This window comes from Arachis duranensis, chromosome 4 (genome assembly GCF_000817695.3).
Source record: "Arachis duranensis cultivar V14167 chromosome 4, aradu.V14167.gnm2.J7QH, whole genome shotgun sequence".
Classification (NCBI taxonomy): Eukaryota; Viridiplantae; Streptophyta; class Magnoliopsida; order Fabales; family Fabaceae; genus Arachis; species Arachis duranensis.
Genome location: NC_029775.3, coordinates 100,047,907 through 100,063,832, shown reverse-complemented (window position 1 = coordinate 100,063,832; position 15,926 = coordinate 100,047,907). Strand labels below are relative to the sequence as shown.

Genomic DNA, 15,926 nt, shown 5'->3' with positions numbered 1-15,926 from the left:
TGAACCGTTTCTTTAAAGTTTTGAAAATGAGTTTAATCGGTTGATAATGACTTGATTTTAAATAGTTTCCTTGAGATATGAAAATGAGATGGCCATTGGATTTGGCTTCCTTTTGAGCTGATTTTTGGAATTGGACCGTTGAAAAGGATTGTGGAATGGTTTAGTTGGGACCCAAACTGGGTGGCGAAGTCCAAGTTTTAAGGGAGGTGCTGCCGAAATTTCTATAAAATCCGAGTCCTTATTTGAAATGTTATTTGGAAAAATTATGAGTTTAATGCCTTTACAAATCTACTTGGAGGATTGTAAATCTGAGGCCTTTTATTATTTTTACTTGGATCAATTATGAGAACAATGAAGATACGCTTTGAAAAGAATTATCGAAAAGAAAATTATGATTTCTCTTTATTTCCTAAGAAGGATAGTATGTGTTGGGTGCAAGTCATTCGAAAGAGAATTATGCTTTAAGGCTGTTTTAAAAGGTGAAACGGGTTTATGCTTTCCTTCATTTAACTTAAAGATTTTCACTTGGAAGGGTTTTCATGACTTTAAAAGAATTTGGGTTTCGATTGATAAAACTCATTTTTATGACGTTTCAAATAAGCTTCAGAGTATCCTTTGAACTCTAGTTTAACAAAACAAAAATGATTCTCTTAGCAGTTTGGTGCGCTTTAGATTTAATCATGGAATTGAAGCTAGTTTTATTTAAGTAAAGGAAATGGCTTTGAAAGGAGTAATTGATTACATGACTCGGTTTGGCTTAGATCCTATTTTTATTACTCAAACTCAGGAAGCCAATGTTTTAATGATTTTAACTAAATTTGAGGAAAAGAGTTATGTTATTCTCCCCTAAGGACTTGAGACTTTGCCGAGGGACTTTTGTTATAAAATCCCGTTGTTGGATGCATGATTTTGATTATTTCAAAATAAATCCTTAATTTGCTATGGTTTTGGAAGTTTTGGAAAGAGAATGCTAATGGTGGCTTTGTTTTAAAAAGGGAAATCAACTTTAAGAAAAAGTGGCTTATGAGCCTGAGATGATTTGAGGAATGGGAACTTTAAAGTCAAGGCTGAAAAGAATTGATTTTGATTTCAAAGTAAAGTGAATTGAAAAAACAAAAAGTGATTTATGCCTTGAATGGTGATTTTATGAATTTGATGATGTTGGATGATGGAAGTGTTATTTTGTTATGAGCCAGAATAGCTGTGTATGATAATGATTTATGGCTGATTGCTGAATGTGTCATGAGCCAGATGGCTGACTATGAATCATGAATTTAAGCCGAATGGGTGAGATAAATGTTGATTTATGGCTGAGGATAAATGCATATATGCTGAGATATTGATATTGTGATTGTTGCACTTCCAATTATCTGAGATACGAATTTTCCTGGGTAGAAGCAGTGGCTAGCCACCACGTGCTCCAGGTTGAGATTCGATACTCTGTTGACCCTATGTTGTAAGTGTGGCCGGGCACTATGAAAGTCCCGGATGAGCTCACTCCCGTGAATATACACCAGTGAAGGTGTTGGATATGAATTATGAATTATGAATTTTATTGAGTATAACTCGAGTTGGGGATGCACGATAGAGGGACAGTCCAACGGTTAGCTACTGGGACTTGTCGGGCTGGCTTTATAACTGACATATGAGACTCATCAGCCACTAGGACAGGCATGCATCATATGCATCTATGTGACATTATTTGGGTGTGCATATTGTACTTGGTTTGCCTTTGTCATTACTTGTGATTAACTGCTAATTGTTCTACTTGCTGTAACTGTTTGTCTATGCTTGAACTTTCCTAATTGTGCTTGCTACTGAGACTTTGTTGGACCGTGATGGTTGGTTGATGTTTGGATTGTTTGGGCCTAGAGCCGTGATTGATCATGAGGTGGGCCAGAGGCCATGTCTGGTTGATGTTGTTGGTTTGGAAAAGTATGAAAAGCTAATTTGGTTCAGCATAGATGGATCTTTTGAAAAGCATTTGAATTTTTAAGAAATGAACAGTTCCTCTTTTTTCCGAAAAGATTTCAAATTCTTCTTTTATTGTAAACCATTGTTTTGAAAAGCGGCATAAGACGGGTATTAATCACTAGAACGGTTTTACTTTCACGTATCCTATTATAGTAATTCCCAAAAATCCTCTACTGAGAACCCTTTTGAGGATGATGTTCTCACTCCCTACAATTTTTCCCCTTTCAGGATATGGACGTGGAAGTCACGAAGAGCTTATCTAGTTGTTGTAGTGATGTTTTGTATTCCTTTAGTTATTGTTTATTGTTCCCTCGCCTTTATCCTTATACTTTCTATAAGAGGGATAGGAATTGTGTTGGTTAATGCTTGTAATATTATTTAATATATATATATATATGTATGTACTCTTTGTGAGCTTTGTAAGTTGTACGGTATGTATGGATCTATGTTACCTAACAAAAGTATTTTGGGAGCGATATTGCGATTTAAAATTTTAAACAGGCTCATATTTTAGTATTAAATAGTATAAGAGTCATCGTAATGTCCGAGCTATCAGAGTCGCGCAGCGGAAAGCGTGAGCTTTGATAGTTAGGGTGTTACATTTTCTATTTTTCTTCTACCTTTACAATCTGGAATTATTTATAGTTCACTTTTCTCTTCTACCTTCGTATTATTGTTGTTCTTTCTCAATAAATACTCAATGATATGATCCATCCCTATTCATAAAGAAGTCCGGCAAGCTTCTGCTCTATATGAGGAAATTCAAATTTATTAGCCTTATTAGCTTCTCTAATAAGCACCCAACACCAATTTGGTTCAACAAAATATTATCTTAATTTGGAATATGAAAGCTAATCAAACTTAATTAAGCATAAAGCAGAGTTTGTTACACACAGAAAGCATATATATAAGAGGAAATAGGAAATGTAAAAGCATATATACTCCTACTACTACATGTGGACAGTACTCTTAATGTGAAACAGATGAAAACACATAATCGGTAGCGTTCTTAATTAAGTGATTTCCATAAAGAAATTAAAATTTCACTAATTAATCAAGATCCATATTATGTATAGTTACAAGCAGTGAAATTAAGTAAAGGTGATATTGGATTAGAGAGAGGGAGAATGAAGAGGTATGAACCATGGATCGCTGGAATATTCAAAGAGCTTACCTTTGGTAGAGAAGACGATGAGTGCAACTTCGGCATCGCATAGCACTGAAATTTCGTTTGCCTTCTTCAGCAAACCAGATCTTCTCTTTGAGAACATGACTTGCATATTAATCTTGTTCTCGATCCTCTTTAACTGCACTCTTCCCCTTCCATCGATCTGATTTCCCTCTCTCTCACTGTACCTACCTATGTATACACATACGCATGCACTACCTAAAGGGGATATATAGAGAGAGAGACCGTTGCTGTTGTTGTTACCGGAGGAGAAGTTACCGCAGGAGGCGACGCTGAGAAAAGAACGACGCGATGCGAGCAACGGCAGATCTGGACGAGGATACGATGATCTGCAACAATGGCAGAACGAGCAGAGGAAGTACGTGCCGATGGGCAGACGGCGATAAAGACTCGAAGAGGAGAGATGGCACCAACGGTGCCAACCAGGACTCAACAGAAAGTGACTTCTCTCTCCACTACGCCGGAGAGCGCAGCGGTGAAAGGGACGCTGTGTGAGGGGATAGCTTAGGGTTAGGGTTGAGAAGTGATGGATTTTTTTAATTTATTTTGAAATTTAGTTTATTCTTATTATTTAAAACAATGACTGATTTAGCAACTAATTAAAACAATGACTGATTTAGCAACTGATTTAGCCACTAACTATTTTATGAACATATTTTTAAGTCGGTTGCTAATTCGGTCGCTAAATTATTAAATAGCAACCAATTTAGTGACCGAATGCTTTAAAACCAGCATTTTATAGTTGGTCACTAAATCAGTCGCTATCTTAACACTTAGCAACCGATATAGCAACTAACTTCTTAGCGACCAATTTAGTGACCAACCAACATTAAGCTTGTTTTTATATTGGTCACAAAATCGGTTGCTAACTTAAAAATAGCGACCGATTTTGCCATCAACATACCCTAAAAGCTTGTTTTTTGTTTTGGTTGCTAATTCGGTTGCTAAGTTAAAAAAAAATAGCAACCGATTTCAGCAACCAACTAGATTGGCTTTGTCATCGGTAGCTAAATCGGTCACTAATTTTTATTTTCGCGACCAATTTAGCAACCAAGAGTGGGGTCACTAAATCGGTCGCTAATTGAAATTTAGCGACCGATTTAGCAACCGATTTTGTTTTAAATCCTAAAAAAATTTGATTGGTAGCAAAATCGGTTACTAATAGTGACTAATTTTGTTGGTCGCTAAAATCGGTCACTACTTTAAAACTTTCTTGTAGTGCTAGTTGGTCTAAAGAGATCAAGATGCAACAATTCTAATGGCTTTTTAGTTGAGACTTCTTCTTTGGGTTTGAAAGAAGTTTTTGTTTGCTTACTCATTTGACAAGCATCACAAGTGATGTCGTTGTCAAACTTAATGTTAGGGAGACTTCTAACTAAGTTTCTTTTAGCAAGTTTAGAGATTTGGAATATACTAGCATGTCCTAATCTTCTGATTCTATTGAAAGAAAAGTTATATTTTTATCTTAAGATCATCTAGAATAAGACCACAGACATTGTCACATCTCTTTGCAATAAACAAAACAATCCCTATTATTTCATCTAACTCTACAATCTAACTTCCTAAAAGTTACAACATAATCTATATCACACAATTGACTTATGCTTATGAGATTATGCTTTAACCTACCTACTAAGAAAATATTATCTATGCAAGTTAACACATCTTTGTCAACCTTACTAATGGCAATTATTTTACCTTTACCATAATCACTGAAAGTCACAAATTTTTCATCATACTTGTTTAGTTTGATGAAGAAGGTAGAGTTTCCAGTCATATGTCTTGAACATCCAGTATCAAGATACCACAAGTAATTATTCCTTTTAGATGTAAGGCAAATATGCATATTCTTCAACTAACCTTAGGTATCCAAATCCATTTGGATCCTCTTATGTGAAATCTTTTTGATTGTCCAAAAGCATTATAATTATGAACAACTTTAATTTATATAACTTATTATCACCAAAAGATTTTAAAAAAATAAAGTATTGTTGAGGAGAATGACCTTCTCTATTACATTTATAGCAATGGTTCCTATTTGTTGAATTTTGGGGCTTGCTAAAAATGTTTTGTTTAACATTCTTGAAAAACGAAGTTTCAGATTTTTCAAATTTTTGTTTAAAAACAGTTTTGCTTTTCTCTTTGAATCCAAATTCAAAATTTTCAAAACTTAATCTTTAACAAGTAAGTAATTTGTCTAGATTTTGTGAACCTTGGACAAATATTGCTAGATCTTCATTAAGGCTTTTAATTTTCTCATACAATCTCTCATTTTCAACAACTAGATCAATTGAGGTTGATATTGAATGCTTGAGTTTGAATTTGTTTAATTCAGCTCTTAAAGCTTCATTTTCTTCTTTCAAAGAGTTTTCATTATAAGCTTTAGTAGCCTTCAATTTTTCTAATGAAAATTCATTTTCTATTCTCAATGCCTCATTTTTTTTCTTACATTTAGCATATTTATTAAAAGGTTTCTTTGAATTCACAGTTAAATAATCAATAATAGTATGCAATTCATTAATGGATAAATTAAAAAAATCAACCTCATATATGTCTTCATGATCAGTCATCAAACACATTTGATATTCATGATCTGAATCTTCTTCATCTTTAGAATCAAAATCATTCTCCAAATTTTCCCAAGTTGCCATCATCACCTTCTTTTTATCCTTACTTAATTTTTTGTCTTTCTTTATTTGAGGATAGTTAGATTTGAAGTGACCAGACTCCTTGTAATGGTGACAAATAAACTTGAATTGATCTTTTTTGAAATCTTTAGATGAAGTAGTCCATTTGCCTTTACTTTTGTATCTTATTTATCTCCTTAATCTTCCTGTAAAGAATACCATTTCATCATGTGATATGCTGTCATCAGATTCTTCTTCTTTGACTATCAATCTTGACTTTAATGTTACACTTTTCTTTTTATCATCTCTGTCTTAAGACATGTGGGTAGGTTCATAGGCCAGTAGCTTGCCTCTTAGCTCATCATAGTATTTTTTTTATCAAATTATTCCTCTCGAAAATGGCTATGCCTTCCTCACTAGAGTTTCTTCGGAATAGATCTTTTTCATAGCGTCCATCAATGCTTTCATCCTCCTTCTTGAAGAACATCTCGTACTCCTTCATCAGCATGTCTATTCTTATCTCTTTTACTTGTTTTGTTCCTTCATGGAAGAGTTGTAGCTTGTCCCAGATTTTTTTAGCAATTTTGCATCCGGAAATTTTTCTGAACTCTTCAAAACTGATAGCAATGCATTAGCGTGATTGCATTGCCATTGAGTTCAACTTTCTTCTTTTCATTCTCTGTCTACTCGTTATCTTCCTTTGGCACCACTTCTCCATCAGCATTTCACTTTTTCAGAACATCAGGTCCGTTGACAATAATCTTCCAAATGTTATAGTCGATTGACTACATGAAGATCCACATTCTCTCCTTCCAGTATGAGTAGTTACTGCCATTGAAATAGGAAGGTCTGTTGTTAGACTGACTTTTAGTGAGTGTGTAAGCCATAATATTTGTCCCCGTGTTGTTGGTCGTAGATCTTTGCTCTAAATTGTAAAGCTTGACTCCTTGAGACTGGGCTCTTGATACCAATTGATAATTTTAAATGGCTTAGAAAAGGGGGTTGAATTTAAGATCGTTTTTTATTCTTTTAAACTTGAGTGCCAAAATAGATTCTGTTGAAATTGGTACTGTTGTATTTGTGAATTGGATTATGCAGGAGACAATTTAATTTTGTTTGATAACGAGTAAAACAAAAACATAGAAGAAAAGAGAAAAGAACATAACCATGTATCCTGGTTCAACCACTTTATGCAATGTGGCCTACATCCAGTCTCCACCACAACCATAGTAAAATTTTAACTATAATCAAACTAATTACATGCACTAATATCAATAAATTATAATCTAATTCATTTAGAATCAAACACTATGCTTCTTACCCAATTTTAGTAGCCATCAAGTGCTATCCCAACTTGGCAAATGGAAACTCAATCTGGTTCAACACCCACCAAATGTTCTCCCAACTTGGTAAAGGAGAACCCAACAGGTTCAACTGTCACAAAGTACTATCCCAACTTGGTAAGAAGAATTAATCCTAATTCAATCAAAATCAAATATACAGAAAAGCAATTTTGGCTTTTTGATCTATGTCTTTTACCTTTTTTTCACTCATGACTTTTTTATTTTTTACCTCACTATTATTTTTCTATTTCTCAATACAAAAAGATAGACATAAGAAAAATCATAATAATGAAATATAAAATGAAGCTCAAAAGATAAAAAAAATAATTCTATAGCATGTATGAGATGATATTCTAAATTTTTGCTCTATTTTTCTTACCTAAATTTCTGGTTAATTATCCCTTATTTATGGGATAATGTCTCCAAAACTTGAGCTAGTGGGTAGAGTCAAATTTTAAACATTGGGCCAAATGAGTTCTTCTTTTTCTCTTAAGAAATTAGAACAAAAAATCAAGGTAGAACAGCAGAGTAGAGTGGCATAGAGAGACAAAAAAAATGGACAATAATATGTACTATTGATGCAATATTTGGCTCCAAATTTTATTTTCAACTTTTGATATGAATTAGAAAAAATAATCTCCATTTTCTTCTTCATACTCAAATTGTAGTTGTTGAAAAGAGATAGCTTCACCTAATTTTTTGACTTGTACAAAAATACATTTTTAATAATAATTTTTTTTTCTAAACAACTTTAATACTTAGATTTGATTTGGTTCCATTGATTTAACTTTATCTCCATTATTTTACTTTTTCTACAATACTTGTTTGGTGAATGATTTTGGTTCTATCAAAAAGTGAACTAATTTTTCTTTAATTTACTTTTCCCTTTTTTTAGGTAAAACTCTAGCAGTAGCTCTAAGATCTTTTTCACTTTAGCTTGGACCAAATTTTCTGAGCTAACTTTTTTGTTGAAAGGTCTTAGTTAAAGATCAGCAATGTTAGCTCAAAAATATAATGAATTTGGTTTTTGTTCATCTTTTTATGTGTATCTTAGTTTTAGACTTGCATTAATAACTTACACATTAAAACATATTTAAATTATTAATCCAATATAATGTTTGTCATCATATTAATATATATCAAAACCAATTCTAACTAATGTTATTCATTTTATTTGAGTAGTTAAAGTTAGTAATAGTTAAAGTTAATTAATGGTCTATTATACTTTATTTTTTATGTTTATGTATTAGTACATGAAAAAATTCGTCAATTACATGTCAGCTTATCCCAAAAAAAAAATGCATATCTATTACAAAAATATTAATCATCTGAAAAGATGAATTTTATGGATAATTTTGTAAAATAATAAAATTCTCAATATTAAAAATAATTAATATTCGATTTCGATAGCTGTTGCGTTATTAACTAGAAAAAAAAACAAATATTAACAAAATGATGTAGGAGAAAAAAATATCCGCGAATTAAATAATATTTAATATAATTTATAATTATGATTTGTAAATGTTGCTCTTTATTGTTTTTCAAAATAGAAATATTTGGTAACAATAAAAAATTAATTAAAAATAATTAAATTTATCTTATTTAATATTCGTTAATTTTTATTAATTATTATTAGAATTAATAAATATTAAATAAAATATATTTTTTAATTTTTTTATATTTAAAATTTGACTAAATACTAAAAAATAAAAAGAAAAATCGATTCAAAAAATAAAAAATATTTTTTAAGTAAAAGTATAACTTACTTATGATAAAGTTTTTTTTTGCTCTTTAACATTACAATTTTTCAAATTACTCATCACTCCCCCATTAATTACATTATTGTTATATTTACTCATCAGTTATAGTTACAAAAGCGACGGAAAGAGATCCGAGATGATGGTTTCTCAAATCCTTGGCCAATAATATTATTATGCCATAATAATATATATACATATTGTTACGGCCTGGCCCAAGGACCGCACGGGTCGACCCGATCCAGGCTCTACCCGACCCGGTTACGCGCCTTCCAACCGACCCGGACACGCGTCCTGTACGGCTCACACGCGGTTGCAGGACAACGTCCTTGAGAATATGGGCCTGTCCCCATGAGGGACCCACAACTGACATGTATATAAAGGGAAGATTGGCTCTTCCCACGAGGTACGTCATATCCTTTCACCTCACTATTCTGCCCGCCTGCACACCGCTGACTTGAGCGTCGGAGTGTCTTTGCAGGTGGCACCCCCCTCATTCTCTCTTCAGGGCAAGTGCTCGTCTGCTCGATCGACCCGCGACCAGTGCGACCCGAACCAAGGCGCCCTCACCCCCTCACTTGCACACCTGACCTGTCCGGAACCCGACAACCGAACATTGGCGCCGTCTGTGGGGACGCCCTGCCTAAATGGAAGTCGCGCTGGGTCCCGGCGACCGAGCTCGAGCAGCCGGAGCGGAGGGGGCAGCCTCCGTCGCCTCGCAAAGGGGAGGCCGGAGATCCCCCCAACAACACGCGAGAACCCGACCATTCGGGGGAACGGGCGGCGATAGCGCCATAATAATGCAGGAGCTACGCCACTGAGTCCAGAACCTAGAACGACAGCTGGCCGACCGGGAGCGGGATGGACGGTCTACCGATCCCAGCTATACCCCATCTCCCGGAAGCGAAGAGGAAGACTCTCACCGAAGCCGCCCGCGGCGTACATCCGCATCCCGGACGGAAGCGGAGAGCACGCGGGAGGAGTCGCCCATAATGAGAAGACGAAATGACACGATCATCTACTCCCGCGGCAGACCAAATCGCCGAGCGGCAAGAGGCCACGAAGACGGGGAAGGAAGATCCGAGAGGACACGACAACCCGTGATAATGGGCGTCACCCCGTTCCACCGATCTATCCTCGAGGTCCGGTTGCCAAAACACTTCGACAAACCAACGGACATGAGGTACGACAGAACTCAAGACCCTCTAGAACACCTCACGGCCTTTGAGGCCAGGATGAATCTGGAGGTAGTGGGGGACAAAGTAAGATGCCGCGCCTTCCCGGTAACCCTAGCAGGGCCAGCGATCAGATGGTTTAACGGCCTCCCTCAAGGTTCCATATACAGCTTCTCAGACATCAGCCGTGCATTCCTGGCCCAATTTACAACGCGGATCGCGAAGGCCAAGCACCCTATCAACCTTCTGGGGGTAACCCAGAGACAAGGAGAACCGACAAGAAGGTACTTAGATCGGTTCAACGACGAATGCTTGGAAATTGACGGCTTGACCGACTCGGTGGCCAGTCTTTGCCTAACGAACGGCCTCCTCAACGAGAACTTCCGAAAACACCTTACCACGAAACCGGTTTGGACGATGCACGAGATCCAGACGGTAGCCAAGGAGTATATAAACGACGAGGAAGTCAGCCGAGTCGTGGCTGCCAATAAGCGGCAGTCCGGTTACAGCCAAGCTCGGCAACCAGGCGACGGAGAGAGAGCAAAGGAAAAAGCTAGGGAGGAGGCATCAAACAGGACACCTCGACCGTTCCCCCGGGTCGGGAAGTTTACTAACTACACTCCACTCACTCTCCCCATCGTGGAGGTCTATCAACAAATAGCGGAGAAGGGAATCCTACCGAAACCCCGACCACTTAAGGACCGTACGGGAGGAAATAAGAACCTCTATTGTGACTATCATAAGGGTTATGGCCATCAAACACAGGACTGTTTTGACTTGAAGGATGCACTAGAACAAGTGATAAGGGAAGGAAAGCTAGCCGCGTTCTCCCACCTCATCAGGGAGCCGAGAAGACGTTATCGCGATCAAGACGAAGAAGGCAAAACCCGTGCGGCCAAGCGGCGACAAGAACCCGAAGACAGAGACCACGGCCTCACAGTGATAAACGTGGTAACGGCCAAAAACGCCGCGCCAAGATCTCGGTCGGCAAAGAGGAAAGACGTTAAGGTTTTGACGGTCTCATCCCCGCCGATGCAAAGCTCCAAGAAGCCTCCCTCCATTTCTTTCGGCCCAGAAGACCAATGGTTCAACGACGCCCCGGAAAACCCCCCCATGGTCATCACGGCCAGAGTGGGAACCGGCCTCGTCAAACGGATCCTCGTCGACACAGGGGCTGATTCGAATATCATGTTCCGCAACGTGTTCGACGCACTAGGGCTAAAAGATGCCGACCTGACGACTCACCAGCACGGGGTCATCGGGTTGGGCGACCACTTCATCAAACCAGACGGAGTAATATCCCTACCAATCTCGGTGGGGCAAGCCCAAGGTCGAAGATCGGCGATGGCCGAATTCGTAATCCTCCGAGACTCCACTGCCTACAACATCATCTTGGGAAGAAAGACAATCAACGATTTCGAGGCCATAATCAACACAAAGCTGCTGGTCATGAAGTTCGTTACCGACGACGGGTCAATAGGGACCATAAGGGGAGACCTCGAGACGGCGGTCGCTTGTGACAACGCCAGCCTCTCCCTTAGAAAGAAGTCCAAGGAAGCATCCGGTGTGTTCCTAGCCGACCTTGATGCCAGACTGGACGACAAGCCGAGGCCAGAGCCAGAGGGGGATCTGGAGAAGTTTAGAATTGGTGACGAAGTGGAAAAGTTCACATTCGTTAACAAGAACCTCCCACATGAGTTGAAGGAGCCCTTGATCGAAATGATAAGAGCCAATAGTGACTTGTTCGCCTGGACCCCAGCCGACATGCCGGGCATAGACCCAAAAATCATCTCACATCATCTAGCCGTCAAGACGGAAGCACGCCCGGTGGCCCAACGGAGGAGAAAGATGTCGGCAGAAAGAGCAGAGGAGGTGGCCAGGCAATCGGCCAGCCTCCTAGAAGCAGGCTTCATACGGGAAGTGGACTACTCGACATGGCTCTCGAATGTGGTATTGGTGAGAAAACACAACGGCAAGTGGAGAATGTGCGTGGACTACTCTGACCTTAACAAAGCATGCCCCAAAGATTGTTTCCCCCTACCAAACATAGATGCGCTCGTCGATGCCGCGGCGGGATATCGGTACCTCAGTTTCATGGACGCCTACTCCGGTTACAATCAGATACCGATGCACCGTCCTGACGAAGACAAGACGGCGTTCATAACGCCAGGAGGAACCTTCTGCTACAAGGTAATGCCATTCGGCCTGAAAAATGCGGGGGCAACATATCAAAGGCTAATGAACAGGATATTCCACGACCTCTTAGGGAAAACAGTCGAAGTCTACGTGGACGACATCCTGGCAAAAACAATACGACCTGACGACCTCCTGAACGACCTGGCAAGGGTATTCGCGTCCCTCTGTCAACACGGTATGCGGCTGAATCCTCTCAAGTGCGCCTTCGCCATGGAAGCTGGCATGTTCCTGGGATTCATGATAACTCAGAGAGGGGTAGAAGCCAACCCGGAGAAATGCCAGGCAATACTCCAGATGAAGAGCCCGGGTTGTATCAAGGACGTCCAGAGGTTGGCAGGGCGGTTGACCTCATTATCCCGATTCCTCGGAGCTTCGGCAACAAAGGCCCTGCCATTCTTTAACCTCATGAAGAAAGGGATGGCGTTTGAATGGACGCCCGCATGTGAAGAGGCCTTTCGGCACTTCAAGGAAATCCTGGCGGCACCACCCGTCCTCGGGAAGCCAAAGGACGGGGAACCACTATACCTATACCTCGCCATAACGGGTGAAGCCCTAGCCGCAGTTCTGGTACGGGAGGACGGAAAAGCTCAACAGCCAGTCTATTTCATAAGCAGGGCCTTACAAGGGGCGGAATTAAGATATAGCAGGTTGGAAAAACTAGCCCTAGCACTTCTAACCTCCTCACGAAGGTTAAAGCAGTACTTCCAGAGCCACCAAGTTGTCGTCAGGACGGACCAAGGGATCCGACAAGTACTCCAAAAACCCGATCTGGCGGGAAGAATGATGACTTGGTCTATCGAACTCTCCCAGTATGACATACAATACGAACCCCGGCAAGCCATCAAGGCGCAGGCGATGGCAGATTTTCTAGTTGAAGTAACGGGGGATCCAAGCGAAGAAGTGGGTACACGGTGGAAGCTCCATGTGGACGGAGCCTCCAACCAGACCTTCGGAGGTGCCGGGATCATCCTGGAAAGCCCGATTGGGGTTGTATACGAACAGTCGGTCAGATTCGAGTTTCCCATCTCGAACAACCAAGCAGAATATGAAGCCCTAATAGGAGGCCTAGCCCTAGCAGCAGAAGTCGGCGCAAGAAGACTAGAAATATGCAATGATTCCAAAGTCGTCACCTCCCAAGTAAACGGTAGCTACCAAGCCAAAGACCCTTTGTTACAGAAGTACTTGGAAAAGGTCAAAAGCTTGAGCCAAAAGTTCGAAGAGGTCACGGTCCACCACGTACCTAGAGAAAGGAACACACGGGCAGACCTCCTATCAAAGTTAGCCAGCACAAAACCGGGAGAGGGGAACCGATCTCTCATCCAAGGCATGACAAGAGAACCAGCAATCACACTGCACATGACAATCCTAGGTTCTTCATGGCTAGACCCCATCACCGACTTCCTAGAACACGGCAAACTCCCTAGTGATGAAAAAGATGCGGCGAAATTGAGAAGGGAAGCGGCCAAATACGCCGTCATCCAAGGACAGCTGTTTAGAAAAGGGCTCAACCAACCACTACTGAAGTGTCTACACCTCGACCAGACGGACTACGTCCTCAGGGAAGTCCACGGGGGCTGCTGTGGGCACCACATCGGGGGCAAGGCCCTAGCAAGGAAACTAATCCGAGCCGGATACTATTGGCCGTCGATGATGGCGGACTCCAAAGAGTTTGTCAAAAAATGCGTAAAATGCCAACAGAACGCCAACTTTGCCAGGGCGCCGGCCTCCGAGTTAAGATTGCTAACTGTCTCCCGCCCATTCTCCCAATGGGGAGTCGACCTCTTAGGGCCTTTCCCAGTAGGCCCTGGGCAAGTCAAATACCTCATAGTTGCAATTGACTACTACACCAAATGGATAGAAGCCGAACCACTAGCTAGCATATCCTCGTCCAATTGCAGGAAATTCATGTGGAGGCAGGTGATAACGCGATTCGGGATACCAGAAGTCGTCATCTCGGACAACGGCACGCAATTTACCGACAAAAAGTTCACAGAATTTCTCAAGGGCCTGGGTATAAGGCAAAGGTTCTCTTCGGTAGAGCACCCTCAGACGAACGGACAAGTGGAGTCCGCCAACAAGGTTATCCTTTCAGGGTTAAAAAAGAGGTTGGACAATAAAAAGGGTGCTTGGGCCGACGAATTAGCAGCGGTTCTCTGGTCATACCGAACAACTGAGCAATCCTCCACTAAGGAAACTCCCTTCCGACTAATGTACGGGGTGGACGCAGTAATACCCGTAGAGATCGGTGAGCCGAGCCCGTGGTTACTTTTGAAAGGAGTGAAGGAAACCGTAGAAAAAGACCTGGTAGATGAAGCCAGGGAAATGGCCCATTTGACAGAAACGGCGCTAAAACAAAGAATGGCTCTACGCTACAACACCAAAGTACTCAAGAGAGAATTTGAGCCAAACGACCTCGTCCTGAGGCGAAATGATATCGGCCTGCCGACCCCTGGAGAAGGCAAGCTAGCGGCAAACTGGGAAGGCCCCTACAGAGTCAAAAAAGTGATGGGAAAAGGAGCCTTCAAGTTAGAAAGGCTTGACGGCAAAGAAGTCCCGAGAACCTGGAATGCGGACAACCTAAGAAGATTCTACTCCTAGAAGATGACTCGACAAGCCGACCAATCTAGCTAAGTAGTTAATTTGCAAAGTTAAATTTTGAACTTTTCGTAGTAATCCATGAGTCCTTTATGTGATTACCGAATAAGATATACTTGTGCAAATTTTCTTTCGTGTATTGTTCCCTTTCCTTTTCCCAGGCAAATCACCCCATCTCAACCCGACGACGACGCGCGGCCCCGGGATTGATCACCCCGGGAGCCCGACAACCATCGCGGTTGAAAACGGCCACGCACAAGGCCACGACCCACTAATATAAGCAACGACTATAAACCAATAACGGTTAATAAAGGCAATAATACGACCAGACGAATAAGGGAAAGTTTATCATAACAACCCGAGCAAACGACTTAAAATCAAATTATCCACAAGCCAAAACGGCTAAAATTAAAATTGTTCATAAGCCAAAACAAAACGGCTAAACAAAAATTCAAACGGAAGATTCATTTTTTGGGGACGTCGACAACTTTGCCATCCTGAATGATTTTGCGAACACCAATCGCCGACGTATCAAACTCAGGGGCAATGACTTTGACCTGAGCCTTGAGAGCCTCCTCGGTCGCCAGGATCGCACCTTTCCCCTGCTTCAAGACATCTTTATACTTGGCTTTCCACGTTGCCAATTCGGCCTCCACGGCCTGCTTTTCTTTCTCCATCTCGGCCACCCGTTTCTGCGCTGCGCCAACCTGGCTCTCCAAAGTCATCTCACGCTCGACAAGACGAGAAACAGTGGCGCCCGACTCTTTCAACTTCTCCTCAGCAGTGGCGGCTTTCTTCTCGGCAGCAGTAGCCTTTTTCTCGGCGGCGTCGAGTTTCTCATTTGACTGGGTCAACTGCTCCCGGAGAGTTTCAACTTCACTTTTTAGCTCATTGTTAGCCTTCCCAGTAGACTCCAACCTCTTGCGGAGGGACTCCATCCCGGATAGCTCAAACTCGGCCTTCCGGGCTATCACGGCGCCACGCAAAAGGGTACGGTACATCCACCTCGCCTGACCGGCAAGGGAAGACTCATGGAAGTGCTCCTCAGTACCAGGGATCAGCTGGGAATC

General features: G+C 41.0%; 2 protein-coding genes across 2 annotated transcripts in view; one reads left to right on the top strand and one right to left on the bottom strand.

The window, feature by feature from the left end:
• Positions 1–3,254, bottom strand: part of LOC127746673 (truncated transcription factor CAULIFLOWER D-like) — a 6,983-nt gene extending 3,729 nt beyond the window's left edge. The window contains exon 1 of the mRNA XM_052260631.1: positions 3,118–3,254. Coding sequence (XP_052116591.1) covers positions 3,118–3,254 — 137 coding nt within the window. The remainder of the gene's footprint in view (positions 1–3,117) is intronic.
• Positions 3,255–9,882: 6,628 nt separating this feature from the next.
• LOC107485213 (uncharacterized) lies at positions 9,883–14,859 on the top strand. The gene is made up of 2 exons (XM_016105726.1): positions 9,883–14,069; positions 14,160–14,859. Exons 1-2 carry the CDS (start codon positions 9,883–9,885, stop codon positions 14,857–14,859), a joined length of 4,887 nt encoding a protein of 1,628 aa, XP_015961212.1.
• Positions 14,860–15,926: the final 1,067 nt, after the last annotated feature.

Coding starts and splice junctions, on each gene's coding strand:
- LOC107485213 (XM_016105726.1), top strand. CDS start 9,883: ATGAGAAGACGAAATGACACGATCATCTACTCCCGCGGCAGACCAAAT. Junction 14,070..14,159: donor CCTTTCCCAGTAGGCCCTGG/GCAAGTCAAATA, acceptor GTCCAATTGCAG/GAAATTCATGTGGAGGCAGG.